This window comes from Chiroxiphia lanceolata, chromosome 2, assembly GCF_009829145.1.
Source record: "Chiroxiphia lanceolata isolate bChiLan1 chromosome 2, bChiLan1.pri, whole genome shotgun sequence".
Lineage (NCBI taxonomy): Eukaryota > Metazoa > Chordata > Aves > Passeriformes > Pipridae > Chiroxiphia > Chiroxiphia lanceolata.
Window position 1 is genome coordinate 89,675,532 of NC_045638.1, and position 20,353 is coordinate 89,695,884.

General features: G+C 41.4%; 1 protein-coding gene across 4 annotated transcripts; it reads left to right on the forward strand.

Annotated features, from left to right (window-relative positions):
* The first annotated feature begins 357 nt into the window (after positions 1 to 357).
* LRRC32 (leucine rich repeat containing 32) lies at positions 358 to 18,311 on the forward strand. Of its 4 annotated transcripts, none has more exons than XM_032681019.1 (3): positions 358 to 461; positions 10,082 to 10,157; positions 14,744 to 18,311. In XM_032681019.1, exons 2-3 carry the CDS (start codon positions 10,086 to 10,088, stop codon positions 16,682 to 16,684), a joined length of 2,013 nt encoding a protein of 670 aa, XP_032536910.1. In that variant the 5' UTR covers positions 358 to 461; positions 10,082 to 10,085; the 3' UTR covers positions 16,685 to 18,311. The 4 variants fall into 4 exon arrangements, with proteins under 4 accessions (XP_032536910.1, XP_032536908.1, XP_032536909.1 ...); XM_032681017.1 differs by lacking the exon at positions 358 to 461 and adding an exon at positions 2,327 to 2,672; XM_032681018.1 differs by lacking the exon at positions 358 to 461 and adding an exon at positions 2,327 to 2,544.
* The last annotated feature ends 2,042 nt before the right edge of the window (positions 18,312 to 20,353 follow it).

Below are 20,353 nucleotides of genomic sequence, written 5' to 3' on the forward strand. Positions count from 1 at the left end.
TCCCCAAAGCCTGCAGATAGAATTTTTTGTGGTATTCACAGACTATTTCATATGTCAATATGAGAGGAGCATAATTACCAGCTGAGAAACTGCAGGAAATAAGCCAAGATTGAATGAACTAAATGGAAAATAAAGAAAAGCGCAGAGGACACACACATTTTAAAACAATTATGGAGGTATGTATTCACGTGCTCGTGGGAGCCTGGGAATATATAAGAGATTATGACTGCAAAGGAATGAATTCAAGGACCAGTCTGTGGGGAGTATTTTTTTTCCCTGTGACTTCAAACTTCTCTCGGAGCTCACAGAATTTTAGTCAGCTGGCATGCAATAGAGGTACGACTCCCCTAAGGAAACTCTTCCTCAGCTTACTCTGGAAAAGCTCCTGGGAGAGCCTGGGAGGCAGAAGGCTGCAAGCAGAGGCGAAACCTCCTCCTCATTCTCCTTGAGCCACGGAACAGGTACGTGGAGATGCATGTGAACGCGGGAGCGTGGTGGAAAGTTGAGCTTTTGACTGTGGGAGAGATGAGGGCTCCAGTGACTTAGAGCTGCAGCCTTTAAAATTAACACAGATGAGGAAGTTACTCTATAAATAAAATATTCTGTGTTTATGAATAGGCTGAAGAACTGGCTAAACACACTGTGTAGATGGCTTTATCCACACAGCTGTATATTTAATCCATAAGGGACTTGCACTGCAGCGAGTTAGATCCCTTATGTTAAGGAGGTACTGGTTAGTTTATAACAACACAGTTGTCATATGCAGAGTTTGTTATTCTTCTCTGTGCTTACGGTAATGAAAGATGGGGACATGTTTGGGCATTTTTTTCTTTCTTCACAGGACTTCAGTCTATTTATGGTATCACTGCATTATAGTGCTGTGAACCAGGAGTATTGCAGAGATCAGCATTGTGCACTGATTAAATGCCATTCGCCCATCTCTCCGAAACTGAATCCTAATATAGCCTTGGGCAAATCACACAGTCCCGGGGAAAAATGACCAAATGACTGTTTGGCTCATCTGCTCTTCTTACTATCAGCACTGTCATTGAGCTCTCCCCGTTGGGGCAAGAGGTGTGGGATGGCAGGGTTATTTTGCTACTCTTAAGATCCTGACAGCTTGAATGTCACCTTGGGTGAACGATGACTTACTGAGAGGGTTTTGCTGCATCTGGACTGTTATCAAGGCAATTAACATTTAGACAATACTTGGAACTGGTAAAGTTTTAGAAAATCCTAATTTTATAAAATTCACAGATAAATTTATAAAGCCAAAGTCTCTTGTATTTTTTTATAAAAGTGCAGATATGTTTCCCTTAAATAGAATCAAAAGTTTGACTTTCCACAACAGTGGAAATCTGTTTTTTTTTTTTTTTTTTGGTTGGGTTTTTTTGTTTGTTTGGGTTTTTTTTGTTGCTGTTTGTTTTTATTTTAAATAAGATGTTATCCTTTCAACTTTGAAATCAACTTATTACTCTAAAATGCTAAAATCTGTTAATTTTCAATAGCAAAAATTCACAACCAGTCATCTCTTTTTAAAGCAGATGGTTACATCTCATTGACCGTATAGTTGCTTGACCTTTTACTAATACAACGATGGATGGTTTCAATGGGGAATATCAGTATCGTGCAACCAAACCTATCAGAAATAGAAATAATTTTCCTCACCTCATTTTGTCTCCTGTCAGGTCATATAAATTAAATACACCTTTTTCCAAACACTGACTTAACTGCCAATTAAAATAAAAATGCTGAATTAAAAGCCTATTTTTCTGTTTTTTTCCGCACTAGGATAAGATGGTAAGAAATTATTCTGTTTTAGTTCCTGAATTTGAGTTTCCCCCAGAGCTTTGGTCAACAGGGAAAGTATTTCATGGTCAGATAGTTTAATCTGCAAATGTCACTTTTTGCTGATGTGTCTTCATTTTCCCATCTCCTACTATCCCTTCACCCAACCCATCATTCAATAAGTCTCCAGGCCTGTGGGTTTCATGCAATGCTGGTTCATTTAAATTTTCTTTCCTGGAAAGAGGAGTATTAAAATATGGTAATAAAATAGGGAATCTGGCTAAACTCTGTGTGTCTGATTAATTGAAAATGTTACTTTTTAGTGGGGACATGCTGTTGGCTAAACACCTAGTACAGGTGCAGATGAAGAGAGGTCAGAGAGAGAAAGGAGGAAGAGAGCAGCTTCCAAAGACAGGAGAAAAGCCATGTTGGGGGCACAAGAGGTGTAGAATGCCTTATTTTGACATGTGGACTTGAGGCCAGAGAGGTATTAGGCTGCATCTGCCCATGAGACACTATGCGAAATGAACTAGGAGAAGCAACTCCTGGAGATGTTGTAGGGTCTCAAGAGCTGGAGCTGTGCCTCCTTCTCAAAAGCTGTGGCTGAGGATGACATCACTTATTTACTTTTTTTAATAGGGTTAATATTGAAATCTCCAGCTCCCTGGTGGGACCAATCACCAGGGAGCTATTCCAGCTGAAAGGGAGCAAGGCTCATACTACTTCCGCGCTTGCAGTTCAGACCCACTTTCTGAGGTAAAAGCTTGGGTTTTTTACTTAACTGATTGTGAGATACTGGATCCAAGTCTCGCTGAATTATTGATATGAGTCAGAACCAACTCACTCTCTGTGTGTTTGTCTAAGGATTGGGCCTAGACCCACAGGTACATGGTAAGGTCTGCACATCAGGTCTGCTGGGAGCACATGGCAGAGCTGGAAGGCCTGTGGCCAACATGACTGAGCCCATGGAAAGCACATGGCAGAGCTGGAAGCACATGGCAGAGCTGGAAGGCCTGTGGCCAACATGACTGAGCCCATGGAAAGCACATGGCAGAGCTGAAGGCCATGCAGCTGAGCTGTCAGTCAAGGCAAACCTGCCTGGTAGCCCACACACACCCTCCCCCCCCATGCCCCTGGAGCCTGTGACTGGCACTCCTTACTCTGGCCTTCAAGGCACTGGAAGACACTGGAAGGCCTGGGAGGGAAAACTAAACTGAGACTCCGTGTGAGCTCTCTCTTTTCTCCTGCAACCTGCACCATGTGGATCATTGAATCTTGTCGGTAACTGTTTTTCCTTTTCTCTGTCTCCTTCTCTCTTTCTTCTCTCTTTCTTTACCTTTTTAATCTCTTTTCCTCTCTTATTCTTTTCCTTTTCTTGTGAGTAACTTTAAACCAATTAATTGTGTTTTACTAAAGCTGGTATATTGATTCAGTGGAATGGGGTTTTGTGCTGGGTGTTTTAATGCAATGCTTTTTCTTGGTTGTATTTTACACCTTAAAAACTGTTTGCCAAATAATCTTATTTTTCTCACTAAATTGAAATACTTTCTCTTAGAGAAAAGTGTGTGATTCTTTCTCTGGATGCAAATTCGAGGTTATAACAAACCAAAAGGCTTTTTAAAAGTCTTAAATGAAATGTATCCACTCTGGGCAGCTTATAGCTTAAAATCTGGAGCGTAACACTGATGTAAACTCTTCTCTGAAGAGTTTGATTCATAAGGCTCAACACAGGACTCAACCCAGAAGCAGTGCCTTAGAAAACAGCAGTGTTATGGATGGACAAACTCTAAAAGTTCTGGAGGTTCAAGATGCATAATAAGACATATTTTTGTTTCTCTGAAACCCTTAGGAAGCTGCAGCAAATTACAGTCCAGCTGGTGAGAGTCAGTGGCTGGGATTTGCTTTTCCTTCTTGCTCTGGGTCACACTGGGAAGAGGGTTTGGAGGAGAGGAGACGTAGGTCTAAAGAGGTGCCATTGGCTTCATGTGGCATAGGATGTAATTCAGCTGATGTTGACAGAAGCCAAACAGGCAATTGCTAAGGAGACCACCGAAAAATCAGGAAGGGCCTGATTTCACACAGTCACAGGTGCAAACCCTTTGACATCAGTGGAATGGGAGAGCCCTTGCTATTTCGTGCACAAAAGAGTTTGATTCTCCACTCTACCAGATGGAGATGAGACTGGCTGGCTGCGGCTCTGAGCAGCCTGGTCTAGTGGAAGTTGTCCTTGCCTATGGCAGAGAGATTGGAACTAGATGATCTTCAAGATCCCTTCCAATTCAAGCCATCCTAGGATTCTGTGATTCTATGACCCAGTCTGTCTGATGAAGGTGACACTTGCTTTGTAGACATGGCTTACCAAGCCCATACCATGCTAATATTTCAACATCACTTCAAGGTGTAAACTGCTGGGTAGTCCAAAGCACAAAAATAGTGAAAATTGGAAATCAGCCAAATGCTTCAGGGTCTTTGAAACTGGTTTCTGTCAGATCCCCTTTAGAAACAGACAAAGGTGGTAAGGACAGCACTGATTTTTCCCAGCACGGCTGGTGTCCTCTGAGGCTGTGATTTTAATGAAGGAAAGTCCTGAACAGCAGAATCAGTGCATGCCCTTCCCTCCTGCTTTGGTGTTTGTTTCTGTCCAGGCTCTTCACAGTTCAGCTGGCACAGCTGCTTGGCCACTCGGTAAAACAGCTTGAGGAACAGAACTGGCTTATTAAAAAGTACAACCAACAAAACCTCTGCTATTTTTATCCCTGCAAATCCAAAATTCCCAAAGTTCTCTGAACATCCATGTGTAGAAAATGTGAAGTTACAATCATCCTGGTTACTCGCTGCTCTTCATTTCAGGCATATTAGTACTCCAAATAAAAATATCCTATTTAATTCTTTTTTTTTTCTCTTGAAGGCCTCAAATAATTGAGGTTTTCCTTGCGAAAGTGTCTGTGCATGTTAAGTGCTATTGCACACTGCTGACAAGGCAAACTCTAAACATAGAGCATCCAGAAGGAATTTAAACCTCTGGACGCCAGTCCCCAACTTTGACGAGAGTTTTCTGCTTATCCCAGGGGGATTGTAGATAGAGAGCTTAACTTCAGGAAGCATGCCAAAGGGATCAAGAGAAAAACAGCACTGCAGCCAGCTGCAACCTAGGGAAGCTCAAGACACAGTGTACTTGGGGGAAGGTGATCAAAATTAGTCTGATGAGAACCCAGTCAAGGACAACCAGTCTGGGGTTGTGATAATCCCACTGGCAGGCTGTTCTCCTGAAAACTTAATGTGGATTTGTGCTGGTTTAAAGGTAAACCAGTAGGAGAAATGAACCCAACTCAAAAGAGATTATAAGCCAGAATTACAACTTAGTAAAAATAATATAATAAATACAGTTATTCAGACGAACAATTGGTTTTAGCCCACAAAACCCAGATGTATAACCCAGTGCCCTGGGGCATGAACAGAATGGTGTTTGTTGGCCCCTGTGCTGAGCCCCACATGATCCCTAGAGTCCAAAAGTAAAAGGAGAGGAAAAACCTGTTGGTGCGAGTGGTGGCTGCAGTCCAGCTGAGAGTGCTGGTCGCAGTCCGGTCGAGGTTCTGATCTTCTCTGGATCTCATAAGTGGTACCAGAAGTCCCAAGACCCCAAGATTATATACCCTCAGTTTCAGGCAGGAATGCCCAGTACCTCCCCCAGGGCAGGCAGTTCCACAATGAGTGATTGTGAGTCGTGAGTGTGAGGACAGGAACATCCTCCTATCTCACAGGCCTCTTAACATCCAGCTTATATCCTGAGGGGTCAAATGTGCTCTGGGCAGCTGCTGCAAATGGTCTATTGTTAACAGTTTCTGGGAAATGACATGGAGGGTGTAGAATACACAGTTTGGGTTACATCCACACAGTGATGAACTGGTCCCAGCTGTTCTAACTAGGACAGGATTTTTCTGTCCATTGCACATAATCATGACCTAACCTGTTGTTTTTTTCATAACGTCTTCATAACTAAACCAGCAGCCTGGTCTAGAGGAAGGTCTCCCTGTCCATGGCAGATGGGTTGGAACCACATGATCTTTTAACCCAAACTATTCTCTTATTTTATGATTCTATGATTTATGCCTCTCATTTCAGAGTGCATTGCAAAGCAAAAGAGATGCTAAGAGCCCATCTCTGAACACAAAAAGAGTTCTTTAGTCCAGGACAGGTTTCTGAATTCTGGGCTTTATATTTATCAGCCATGAATTTTAAACTTTTAATCCTCAAGTGTTGTTTCCCTGAAGATGCAGAGAGATATTTAGGTTCAGGAGGCCACAATGCCCCCAGGAATGTAACTCATAGACACAAAACCCTAAAGTAAACACGTTGCCGTGCCTCACACATGCAGACAGACAGTGGCAGTGGCAATAATAAGTCACTTATTCCCCCGCCAAATCCATGGCCCAGTTGTGGCAGTTCCTCTGGCAAAAATCTCCCCATTTCTCAACTCCTGTCCCATGGAAGGGCTTCAGGATGTTGCACAGCAGGCAACTCTATTCAGAGAGGAGTGTGGAGAAAGACAAGCAGCATAATTAAAACAGACACTGTTCCAATTAAGGTTATTTCACTAAAAATGCCTCTGTTCTGAACTTATGAGTGAGTGACTTGGCATCCTGAGAAGCTGAAGAACAATTCCATTGGTACCAGGACTGAATCCATTTTGAAGATCTGGATATGGTTTTTAAAGAGATAGTAAGTGGTGTTTGAGGATGCAAGAAAACCTTGGAACAAGGTAAATGTGAAATATTCCATCTTTTTAGCCCTGAAGGCTCTAACTTGGCAGTTAAAAGTCTTGTGTGGAAAAGGATCAGACCCTGGGGAGTTTGGTTTGTGTTTTGTGTGTTCTCTTGTATTTAACTCTCCTTGGCACAGGAGGACATCTGTGTTAATTGTCTAAGCAGTAACAAAAATTACCTGTGGGAGAAATTTGGAAAGTGCTGCTGTTATTAGCTGCAAGCAATATCTATAAAGTAGTTTAAAGGTTATTATTGTAGTAGGGATGGAGGCAAGTATTGTTTGGGAATGGGAAATGGGAAAACTGGGATTAAACCCTAGTTATTCCATGGTTTCAAATGTGTCTTGAGGCAAATGACTGTTCTCTGCCTTTGCCCTCCATTTGTTAAGAGGACATGCTGATGTGGTTTGTGTACCATGCTTTTTCCAGACATTAAATTGTTTGACACACTTAATAAGACTCCTTGGGGATGATGTTCACTGATCCCACTTATATTTTTCAGCTGAGGATGGGTGATTTTGAAGTACTGTGATGGAAAGCAGTGACACTCAATAGGTTTCAGAGTTCAGTCTTGCTCTCAGGTATGCTGGGATTTTTATCGCCACTGCCAGTGGGAGCAAAGTGGCACTGAACAAGAAGCTGCTTCACGTCTGGGAAAGCTTCAGAGCTGTAAAAGCTCCATTAGGTTGAGCTGTTGCTACTGCTGCTCCCAGATTGTTTTTGTAAGCTGTGATTACAGACATCAGTGCCAGCAGGCAGGGCTTAGTGGTGATGCTCTCTGACACCAGGGTAATGCAGGCCCTGTGAGCCCTGAGCTCCACACTGGGGGAAGGGGGGGGCTGTTCAGACCTACCCAGAAGGTAGAGAGGAGGGGGATGCAGTGCTGTGTCACAGTAGGTGTTACTGAGGAAGGTCTAAATGCTGTCCAGAGAAAAGCTAATCAGGAAAAACTCCTCAGCTGGACAGAGAACTGAAAACCACCCTGGGAAGGGAATGTTCATGTTCAAGGAGCTTGGGGTGTATCATGACAGCTTAGGGGGAAATAGCCTTAAAAGATGTGTAGATGTGGCACTTGGGGACATGGTGTAGTGGGGGTCTTGGCCATTCTGGGCTAATGGTTGGACCTGATGATCTTACAGGGTTTTTCCAACCTAAATGATTCTATGAGGAGTGGCTTACCTTACTCTGGTCAGAGTCCATGTGGTCTCATGTTGGAAGAGACCACCATGTCCTAGTGCTTCATGGTGTGACAGTCACCTTAGAAACACCTTGAGAGACAGCATCCTTGCTTACTACAGATCTGTCTTACACAGCAAGCCATTACATCAGATTTTTGTGTTTAAATACAGTTGCTTTATAAACTTGAAATGCAGGAAATTTCAAAGCATGTTAAGATCCTCAATAGTCAGGTTTACTATTTAAGAAGCAAAGGGATGATTTTTTTTTTTTTTTTTTACTGATGGTGTGACAAGGGAAGACATTGCAGAGTGCATGGGTCACATGCTGTCCAGCAGGATGGTGTCCTGTTGTGGGTAATATCCTCACCTTAATTCATTGCATCTAAACAGAAAGCTTTTCCATTTGAGGGCTCTTAGTAAAGCCTTGTAAGCAGTGGTATGTTTGTCTTTTCTCTCCATCCCAGCAAACTAATACTCAAATGACAAAACTAATTTTCTACTCTTTAGGAGGCATCCACTATAAACATGGGGAATGAGGAATGGAGGGGGGAGACAGAGACAGTATGGGTAGTGGCATCAGCACTTCCTCCTTCCACAGGATGATTTCAGTGTATTTTGCAAACATTAATTAAAAGGTCAAGAATTTACGTCATTGGTGTTGTTTTAGAGTGGAGGAGCACACTTCTGATACCACTACTGACAACCAAAGACAAACTCCAAATTCTTTCACCTTGAGGTCCCAGATTATCATCCGTCACTGGTTGTTCTTGTGAAATGAAAGGAGTTTACAATCTGCAAATAGAGTAGCTGCGGTCTAATCCTACCAGTTTCTCTATTCCTAGTACACAACTCTATTCTCTGGCAGGGAAGGGGAGGAGTGGGCAGGTTCCCATCGTGAACCTGTTGGCAGTACTGTTCAGCAACTGCCATTGCTGTGAAAGACCATGGTCATCCACTGCTTCCCTCAAAAAGTGACTAAGCAGAGGGATTTACACCAGCCAGGAATGATCCTATCTCTTTTGTTTCCAGCCTCTTGATGCTCTCCAGGTAGAAGTCACTGAGTAACAATCCATTGATGCAGGACTTTTCTTACTCTTGTACATGTGATTGGTGTGTGTTTGGAGCTTGCCAGATCCAGGCTTGTTCCTGGGACAACTTAAGAGCGGTGCTAGCTAAGCAGTGCTGCATGGTTTCCAATTGTGAAAGGGTGTGTGGCTCACTGGCTCTGCATACGGGCAAGATCGGCTCAGATCTGTCAGCAAGAAGCCGTACAAATACAGGCAGAGTCCACATGTTTGCAACAGGCTGACATAAAGAAGTGGTATCCTGAGCTCACATCAGTGCTGACCTCAGCAAGAGACCTCATTAGTGTCTGTCTAGAAACAAGCTGCTTGGAGGAGGAATGCTTTCCTTTGGTTTTGGTTGTATTTTTTCTCCCATTACCCAGTGACAGGCCTACCAGTGGTTTTTTGCTCCTTTTGCAGTTATTTCTATGCTCTTTCCTGGAGTGTTTTCCAAACAGTTAAACTCTGATGAATCCATTCATTCACACAAATACATTCTATTTCATATTTGTCTCTTTGTAAGGCATCTGTGCCTGCCCATGGCAGAGGGGTTGGACTAGATGACCTTTAAAGTCCCTTCCAACACAAATTATTCTATGATCTCCTTTCAGATGTATTTAAAAGTCTACCCTGACCTGAGATGTGTAAAAAACTAGTAAAAATGTTAGAAAACTAATATTTGGACAAAAAGTTCTCAGTCCATTCTTTAAGCTGCTTGTACTAACTCAATAAGGATGAACATGCAAAAGCTCTTTGGCACCCTGGGACTAGATGAGCAGAAAATGTTGTGGATGGAAGTGGAAACTGTTCCCAATGGTAGTTGTTTCTGAGAAGTGCCTGTTCACTTTGCTCAGAACTTCAAAAACCCCAACACTCAGAGCCCCAAAACTTCAACCTAGTGGAAAGCACCTGAGCTGCCTCTATGGGGAGAGTGTGGGTAACTCAGTCTTGAGTGGTTGTCCTTCTCCATGATGTCAGACACACTGCCCAGCATGAGCATCTGGACTTCATTGGGTGGCCTGAGTATCATCTAGGCAGCAGCTGAAATCATGCTGGGGCAAACCCATTAAATGCCTTGGACCTTCCTTTCAAGTGCTCATATAAATCTCTTTTCCCACCAGACTCTAAGGAATGCAAGGCTACAGAGGTAGGTCATTAAGCTCAGAGATGAGTTAATTTATTGCACTGCTTGTCCATCTCCACACTTGATGATGATCTGGTACCAGCTTTCACGTGTATTGTCCACTGTGTCCCAGCTGAAATCTAACAGTAATTAATTTTACCTGCAGAACCATGAAACTGTACATCATCTTCTTACTGGCAGTGGTGAACACAAGAACTGCAGAAGGGACATCCTGTGAAATGGTAAGGCTTTACTCAGGCCCCTTGAAATCCTGAATGAGGCTGAGACTGCCTTGTTACAGGCACTGTACAAACAGCTATAATCTCTGAAAATGGGAATCCCCCAGGACCAGACTCTCCATGATGGTAGAGATGGGATTTGTGCTGTGTCCTTGTTGTAGGGATAGCACATAAGAGAGGTGGAGTGGGTGAGGTTGGAAGAAGGGTCATTATCTCCATTTTTCTCTGAGGGGGAGCTGGCTAAAAGAAATCTGACCTGATTTCCCCAAGACCAGACAGGGATTCTGTGACTGAGACAGAGAAAGAACTTAGACCTAAAATCAACTCCTTTATATCAAGCCCATATTCTTTGTGCTTTAAATAAAGTATCTTCTGTGAAATGCATCTATACCAGCCCTTTTGTAATAACAGGGAGACTGACCTCCTCTGCCCTGACACAGCATTGCTGCCAGGGAAGTTGTACCTGACTTCTGCTGGAGGGAAATTAAGTGACAAAGCCTCTTGACCTAGTACAAAATTTGTTCCTTGAATTTTTGTGAGCACCTGGAACAGTACTATGAATGTTATTCATAGTACTGTTCAAAGCTGAACTTCCTCCCTTCCCTATCAAAGTGCTTCTGACTGTAACAGGTCATTTAAGAATAACTTTTTTTTTCCTGAACATTGAAGCTGTTCAGCACAAATCCTCAAGAATTTCCAAAATAGGGAAAAAAATTATTTGCTAGCTCTACACAACTCCCTTATGGGACTCATTCCATTCCTGTCCACCCTGATGTTTTGCTGCATTTCCTGAATTCCAAAGGAATTAAGACCTAGTATATATAAAAAGATCTTGGGAAGGTGTCTGGGCAGCTCAACTCATTGGCTGGAGAAGGAAGACTGATGAAGCCACTGTCAACATGTCAGCTCAGGTCCCATGTATCATAGTCATATGAAGGCTGGGCAAGACATGCAATAACCCAAGCAGATTCATCCCCTCTCATTTCTTGATGGGTCACAGACCAGGCTGACTGCTGAGGAGTAAACACATGCTTGTTTCCACCACTCCTTTGCTTTCATCAAGCCAACAATCCAGGGCTGTGTGCAGCTAAACTGGGATGAATTTAGCTAGGACAGAAAACACACTGCAGTCAAGGTCTGGGATGCTCATCTGATATAAATTAACAGCTCAGCATTGCTAATGTCCTTTCTGATTGTCTTCCTTCAGACAATGTTTGGTCCAATGGAAGGTGGGTGTAAATCCAAACACAGCTTAAAGAAAGAGGGAGCTACTGGATTAACTGATAGTCCATTGAAGTCCTGCATTATTGTTTTTCATCACAGCCTTACTATTCTACTTGGTACCTTCCCTGTGATCACACTTTAGAATAGCAAAAACTCAGAAATGGAAACTTTCGTCCCAAGTCTCCTGGAAGAGGGATGAATCTGAAACTTATGCCCTTCTCTGACTCACCACTGGTGCTCCTGTCATTGAACTAGAGTCCTAAAAGAGGAATTGAACACTTCCTACCAGACACCCCCCCCCCCCCAGGACTGACATGCACTGATTTTACCAGTTATGGCACATCTACTTATTGCAAGACAACAAGGCACAGCTTAAATGTCAGGAGCTTCTTCCTAACTCATGTTGCCTTCCACAGGCAGATAGGGCTTCAACTAGATCATGTTCACTTCCCAGAGAAAGATGTTTCTGCTGTTTCATTTTAACTGGCAAAGAATAAGCTTTGAAATAATTTATAGAAGGGAGAGGATTTTAAGGGAATTCTATTTTACCTTGCATTGAGGTGATACAAGAATATGTGCATAACTGGTTATCATAGGTCAGCTGATGTGGGGTACCTGGGCAAACTGCTAAGGTTTGGTTGTGTAGCTGGGGAGTTCTTCTTAGAACAGTCATGGACACCATTCAAGTGCAGGTCATTGCCAAGTGGCTCCAGCCCAAATTCTTTGGTTCACATGTTCATAAGTTGATAACATAGAACACAAGTGAAGGCTTGGATCCAGCCACTTTTTTGTAGGGCTCTTACTAAGGTAAATAACAACTTCCACACAGTGTTGAGCAGTGAAGAATTGGAGTCAGAATCCAAATGATGCTCAGCTTTTGAACTGTTGGGTCATTTTTTGCCAGCACATGAATGGGACCAGACACTGAAGGGGTCAAGTGCTCCTCACCCTGTAGTACTTCTTGCCAATGGATGTGGAATAAACTGATGACAGCAGTGGCAAAGATGATGAAGTCAGAACACGAGGAAAAAAAGCCTGAAACTTTTCCAGTCTCAGGCTGCCAACCCATTGGGCTAAGAGGTGAGAGGAGGAGAGATACACCAAACAGATGCTGTTTGCTCCAATCCACTGAGATGTACTTCATCTTTTCTTTCTACTGCTGATGAGAATGACATTCATGCCGTTTGAGCCTCAGGGGAAAAAATATGGTGCAAAAGATAAGAAATCTGGTGAGGATCAAAATAGTCAGTGAAAAGGAATGAAACTTTAAAAAAAATAATGGGAGGGGAAATGTTATAAGAACAAATATCAGACAGTGGGAGGTACAGATTTGATCAGTCTCTTTTATTATTGGGAAGGTTCCGTGGATGTAAATTAAAGGCCAAATCCTGCAAGATACTTGGTGATCTGGGACTGACTTCTCACCCATCAACTTCAGGGAAAACCAGCCAACTGGCATCAACAGGAGTTGGATCAGTACTTTGCTAAGATATTCATTGCCCACAAGGAGTGGAGGGGGTTTAACACTCGTTGAGATCTGGCTCAAAGTGTGGGAAGAAACCTGGCATCTGCCTTAGGCTGCAAAGCACCTGCTGCTTTCTCACTCTGTATTTTTGTATCCTTCTGGCTTCTCCCTCTTCAACAAACCAAACAAGAAGAGGCTTCCTTCTTGTGCCTTGGAGCTAAGCCAAATCAGGGCATATTTTAGCTCAAAATGAGCAATTCTATGGGGACTTTGCAGTAAAGAAATAATTTCAGGGAGAAGCCAGAAGATTTCCTTCTTTTTTTCCTAATTTTTTTATCTGGGTGAGATTTAAGTGACTTGGAGGGAAAAAAAAAGGAAGGTGTTGAGTGTTTAATAGTCAATTACTTGGGATCTTTCGGAAAAGAGGTATCACATGAAGGAATGCGGAGCAGTCTGTATATATCTAGAATTTGAATAAGCACTTAATGCTTCTCTGGCATATTTTTGGGTGGTCTCCAAAATTCAGATGATGCAAAAGAGATTCACAAAACATTGACTAGTGCCTCATTTCTCCTAAACAGATCTACCACTTAATTCACCTCAAAGTTCACATGAAACAGAGGGGGTTTAATATTTTTTACTTTAAATGTTTCTTTAATGTCTGAAAAGCATTGTGTCATGGAATCTGGATTCTACTTCTCCACTGAAGTTAAGATTCAACAGATTTCTTCCTTTACTTCTTTCTTTTCTGATCTTTTCATGAACACTGCATGCCCCAGACACCCAAATATATTCATAACAAGAGTTTTCCTCCAGTGAATTAAATGCTGCCTAAGCCTTTCACATTCCACTTCCTCACACTGCTGTATGTTCTCCTTAATAACAAAATATAGCTTGACATTTATGCAAGGATGGTCATGTTCATGTTTCTGATCTTGCTAATGAATACACACTCTAAACTTTGGTCTGGGCACAGACTCAATCCTAGCTGCAATTAAACAGAGTTGCATCTGGAAGATAAATTTGACTTTGATGCTTGTTTTTTTCATATATCTGCTGCTGAGAATTGGCCTGAAAAGACATCACCCTCACTGCACACCACAGCTTTTTCCCTCTCAAAAGCTGGCTTTACATAATTTGTCTTTTCCATATTGTATCACGGGTGTCTTGTATGTCTGGTTTCACAAGGTGTGCTCCCCATGCAAGAAGAAGGAAACTGCAGCCTTAGGAAAAGGGTAAACACGGATAGTAAAAGAGTTTAGAGATTTTCATCAGAAATGCTTCAGTTGTTGAATGACCGATTTGGTTAAAGACGCATTGCTTAACTAAGCCATGGCTAAAGGAAGACATGATCAAATATCTGAGGATGTGAATATGAAGGGGAGACGGGGTTTGGGCTATAGGATCCTTTTATGTTTTTCCACTTCTTTGCTTTGTGACCCATGCTGCCAATAGAGTGAAGCTCTTCTAAGTAGTACTTAATATTTCAAGTAGAGTTTGAAAAATCTGATGCAGTGACAAAAGTAAGAAAATTAAACATCAGAACTAAAATGAAGAAATACTGCTTGATTGCAATGAAAAAAAGGGTAGAACTTCTTCACTTGGGACTATTAAAATGAATCCAGGATAAAGATACAAGAAGGAGAACATTTAGTAGATACATGCAGATAAAATGCTACTGTTGTAAGTCAGAAATGTCTTTAAAATTAAATAAATGCTGTTAGCTGCAAAGAAGTGTTAGGATTGCTGTTCTTGCTGTCTGAGTGCTCAGAGAAAGTGGTGTGATCAGTGTTTCAGAAGAAAGATCTGCCTGGATGCTGAATGTTATTTCCCTTATATTTAATGCAACCATGTTTTTCATTTGTTGTGTGACAGCCCCTCTTCTCTCTTTTTCTGGCAGGCAAACTCACAGGCATTTTGCCACAACAAAGACCTCCACCAAATCCCTCATGAGCTCCATCTGAATGTAAACAAAATAGATCTGTCTGGAAATCTGATTCAAAGCATCCCTGAAATGCCATTATCATTTTACACTTCCCTCCAGTGTCTGGATTTAAGTTCTAACCAGATAAGCTTCATCACGCCTGGAGTGTTTGCACACATGACAAGCTTGCTGGAAATAAATTTAGCCAAGAATCACTTATATGAGCTTGCTCAGAATGGAACAGAGGGGATTGGACTTTTACCCAAGGTGGAAATAATGGACTTGTCCCACAACGGTCTGTACAATGGGATGGCTGAGTATTTCATTAAACAAGCTCCAACACTGCAGTATCTTTCCCTGGCAGACAACAGTATTGTAATGATATCACACAAGATGTTTCAGGGATCTCCCAGTCTTGTGGAGATAGATCTTCAGAGTAATATCATCATGGAAATAGAAGAAGGTGCTTTTGAGACTCTAGTGAACCTTTCCAAACTCAATCTCTCCACAAATTCAATTACTTGCATCTCTGATTTCAACCTCAGGCAGCTGGAGATACTTGACCTTAGCAGGAATAGCATTGAGACCTTCCACATCACAAAGTCAGATGATGAATATAGCTTAAGATGTCTGGATCTGAGTGAAAACAAATTGCTTCACTTCCCAGTCTTCCCTCAGGTAAATAAACTGGTAACTCTAAATTTATCAAATAACTTAATCCAGCTCACTGCTGAATCCCCTCGTAATAAAAAGGATTACATGGAAAATAAGTGGCTAGATGCTTCTTTTCATCTTCTTGATCAGAAGCAAAGTAGAAACATAAGTTCTCCTTATTTATCCCAGCTTGTATATTTAGACTTAAGTTATAATGAAATCAAATCCATTCCGGATAAATTCTTCGAATCAATGTTGTCCCTTCACACCCTTAATCTCAGTAAAAACTGTCTCCAAGCATTTTTAGTAACTTATGACAATGCATTAATGTCCCTAGCTGTCCTTGACTTGAGCTACAATGCTTTGCAGAACCTTCTCCTTGATGCTGGTGTGTTATCCAATCTGAAGGAGCTTTATATTCAAAACAACCATCTTCAGACCCTGCAATTTGACATCTTCTCTAGTCTTCCTAGCCTCAGACTGCTTAATCTACAAAGCAACAACATCAGCCTTTGCAGCATGTACTTTGGATTAGCCAAGCAAAGACTTGCTGGAGAGGAAAGTGGTTGTGTATCATTTGTTGATTCTCCTACTCTTCAGTACTTGTACCTAGCTGACAACGTGCTGAACACCCTACCAGCACACAGCTTCTACAAGACTTCTCTGATTGTCTTAGATCTCACCATGAACCCTGGATTGAAAATAGAACCTAAAGCACTATCAGGACTGGAAAAGTCTCTGGAGTATTTGTATTTACATGGCAATAGCTTGATGGATTTAAATATTGACTTGCCTTGTTTTAGTCACCTTAAACATTTAAACCTCTCTGAAAATCAGCTGAACTGGCTGCCTAAGTGGGGTAGTAACTCTCCACTGGAAGTTCTGGACCTACGGAACAATAAGTTCAGTACATTACAGAACAGCAACATTTTAGCATTAGAAAATTCACTTAAAAACTTATATCTCGCTGGGAACCCACTCGACTGCTGTGGAAACATCTGGCTTTCATCAATGATACAGAACAAAAATGTCCAGATCCCCAACGTGGAGCACTTAACATGCCAGTACACTCAGAACTTCGGGTATCAGGAAGAAATGTACATTTGGAACATTAGATCAGAAGACTGTGAAAAAGAGGATCTGAAGAAAATGAACATCTTTATTATATTAACATTTGTGTTGGTTTTATCTGTGATTATCATCGGTGCAGGTTCATTTTTTTGCTTCTGCAGGCAAAACTTCAGCCATCAGTTTAAAGCATAGAAACACAAAATGCCTTGAAAATTGAAGAAATTGGGTGCTACACTGGCAGTGTGTATAAATAAAGGGTGAAACTCTCATCTTTGATTTTTAACTGTGGATTTTAAGATGGTTTTGAAGTGCCCCTGAACTGCACCACTGTAGTGGTCTGGGTTCCAGGGACCAGAAGGAGAATTTGCCATATTTTGCACTTGTTTCATTCACATGCAGATCTGCTTAACAAGTTCATACAGTGGTAGAGGAGACCACTGTAAAGCGCTGCTGTTGTTTTGAGGGATGTGTAATTTTAACCAGACCGATAGAAAAAGCCCTCTAAGATCTTGAGACCTGAGACTTTCCACTAAACTCAAAGCTCATTGATTACATCAGCCATGTAGGAAGCCGCTTCTCAAAGTTATGTGCCTCCATCAGATGTTTTGATTTGGTCTGGTCTGAGCTTTTTTTTTTCCAAAGTGGTTAGGTCCTAGCACTTCTTAGACTGAAATCATACTAAAATATACCAGAGTGGGTCAAAATACAATCTTCACTCCTTGAAGTTGGTTGCAAATTTCCCAAGAGTTCCAAAACAATGAGAATTTAGCTAAAAAAAAAAAAAAAAAAAAAGGAAATTACAGTTCATGTCTGTTGTGCTTGTGGCTGCCATCTAGAAAATCTAGAAAATGTTTGTTAGGATGTTGCTCCAGTACACAAGGGCAAGACATGAGAAGTATATGAGGTCAACTAGTCCCAGAACTTATTACCCACAAGGGATGTAGAAGTCTCAAGCAAGAAACAACTGCACTATACATTACCCAGATCTGCTCAGAAGCTCACAGGTCCGCAGTTCAACTAAAAGAGGAGAAATTTGCTCCTCATGTGCAATGCATATTTAACTGGGTTTAATGTGAAGAAATTAATCTCCAGGGCAAACATTTTTTTAAAGAAAAATCTTGGAGATGAATTTTAACCAGCTATCATTGGACTGAAATTTTTTTATTTCTGAGGAAAACTGTTGGCAATTCACTACTTACAGTTACATTTCAATGCAAATATATCTATTTTTAAAGGTCACAGGATTTAGTCTACAAAAAGGTACTTTAAAAATACTATTGTGAAATGATACACAGGCAACCTAGTCCTGAGACATTGTTCAGATCAGATGTCCACTGTCTCTCCCTAAAGAGATATTATGGTCTATAGGACAGGCTGCAAGAAAAGTTATGTATATCCTCATTCTAGGATGGGTTTAATGTGGCTAACCTGTTCTGTTGCTAAAAGTTGACACTGACATACCTCGTGTTCTAAACCATGACAGAAAATTTACCATTTTGAAGTTAAGAAAAGCTCACCAACAGGGGGAGACTGACCTGCTAACAGGATTCAATGGCTTTGAAAGGAACTGAGTCAGGTTTTCTTTTAATGCTGGTAAATGTACATTAAAACATACAAGAGTAATAGAGGTCAAACTGAAACCTGTCCAAGTAAATAACGTCGAGCCAAATTGCTCCATACCTATTTTTTCCAGCTAGTGAATGTCAAAACTAACACACTACGAAAAGGTGTATAATTCTATTTTGAAGCATTTATGTAAGAAACTGGCTGGTGATTTCCACTGTGGATTTTTGTACAATAAAAAAATATCTTTGAACTTTGTAAAAAGCACAGGGTTGTGAATATATTAAAGCATCAGCTTGGAATGCTCCATAGATTAAAAGAAAAGCCTTCATATTTTTCTATGGTATTTAGACTTCACCTTTTACCTTCTGGTCCTGAAGCAGGGGCAGCTGCTCCATATCTCAGAGGATGACCAATGGAGAACAAGGAGATCTACTGAAGATGTAGGCAAAAGTTTGGAACAGGTTTTCCAGAGAAGTTGTGGAAGCCCTATCCCTGGAAGTGTTCAAGGGCAGGTTGGATGGAAGTTGTCCCTGCCCATGGCACGGGGGTTGGAACTAGGTGGTCTTGAAAGTGCCTTCCAACTCAAATCGTTCTGTGATTCTACAAATTTGCACAAACCATCAGCAGCAGTGGGGCCTGATAAAACATCTACAAAAGCCCATGCTAATCATTGGCTAAAGACCTTATTCTTGTAGGAAAATGTTTGCACAAGCAGCAGCTGCAGGGAAACCTGATGCTGAAGTTAATGAGCTTTTCCTTTGTGTGTGTGTGTGAAGGCAAGCTGAGCTGTGTACCCAGATATGGGCTGATTTGCCATACACTGAGTTCACACCTTTTGTGTCTAGCATGGCAAACTTATATCTCCTTCTGAGAGCCAGTTAGCTTGATTAGCATCAAGCTGGAATTAGTTAAACACCTGATAACAGAGCCAAACCCGTTTAATTAATGGTTTTAACACTACTTTTATTTGGGTCTCCCAATAGGAAATGCTTGTTATTACTAAACATCTGGAACTAATTAGACTTTCATTGACTTCCTTGGGAGCAGAAACAGTTTTCTTAAGAATAAGTCTCAGGAGCAAAATACAGCACGGCTTGTTTGTTTTTCTCTGTTAGCAGCATAATAAACCAAGAAGTGACATGACCCTGCTCCATCTAATTCTATTATTTTGGATGGGGTGAGGAGCATGAGGGAAAGAAAATATGGATAAAATAGAGAGGAAAAAATGGGTAGAAATGTGACCTCTACATGGTATTAATTCTCAAAATAGGGGTATGTAGATGACAGCCGCAGTCTTGCCTTTTCTGTTTGTTATCGTGTCTGCAAAAAGCCCAAACACCAAAGTATCTGATCCTGCATCAAACACAGCCTTTAGTCACACATTACACATCTTTCTGCCAGTCAGCCCCATTTTCCTAATAGGTTGGTGTAATGGTTTCATGAAGAAGAAAATTAACTCTATCCCAGCCAAAACCAGGATAGTAGGCACAATGTAGGCTGTTTTGACTGTAGTTCTGCAATAAAAATTTTACACCTTCAGTCATTGCTTTTTCATAAAGTCCTTGAAACAGACTCTATTGATGCAAAAAGAGCTCATACTGCTAAACCAAGGATATCCTTCTGGGATGTGTAATAAAGTGTTTGGGATTTATGCAGCCAGTGTATTTTTTTTTTTTAAATTGCTGCATACAACAAATGCCTTCCTCTCTGCAGGTGTTTGCATAGGACAGGACAATAAAATCATGGAATTAGAGAATGGAAAGGGACCTTAAAGATCATCTAGTTACAGCTCACCTGTGCCATGGGCAGAGACACCTTCCACTACATCAGGTTGCTCAAATTCCCTTCCAACTTGACCTTGAACTCTTCCAGGGATGGGGCATCCACAACTTCTCCAGACAACCTGTTCCAGTGTTTCACCACCCTCTGAGTAAAGAATTTCTTCATAACATCTAATCTAAACGTGTCCTCTTTCAGTTCAAAACTCTTCCCCCTTGTCCTGTCATTATCTACCCACATAAAAAGTCTCTCTCCCTCCTTCTTATATGCACCCCTCAGGTACTGGAAAGCTGCAATGAAGTCTACCCAAAACCTTCTTTTCTTCATGCTGAACAGCACTAGATCTCCCTCAAATATTTACTATCATGGTTTGCCGTGTTTTTTTCCCCAAAACAATCCTCTGCAGTGGATCAGGTAGAGCTAAGTACTGGAAAAACTAGAAATGCTAGAAATTCTAGAAACAAAGAGAGGCCTTGAAATTTCAGCAAGTCGGGACTCATATTGACTATCCATGGA

Excerpts from the sequence above, each read along its gene's own strand:
- LRRC32 (XM_032681016.1), top strand. The coding sequence starts at position 3,047 with ATGTGGATCATTGAATCTTGTCG. Across the intron at positions 3,070-10,081 it reads TGGATCATTGAATCTTGTCG|AACCATGAAACTGTACATCA; the intron begins GTAACTGTTTTT and ends TTTTACCTGCAG. Across the intron at positions 10,158-14,743 it reads AAGGGACATCCTGTGAAATG|GCAAACTCACAGGCATTTTG; the intron begins GTAAGGCTTTAC and ends TTTTTCTGGCAG.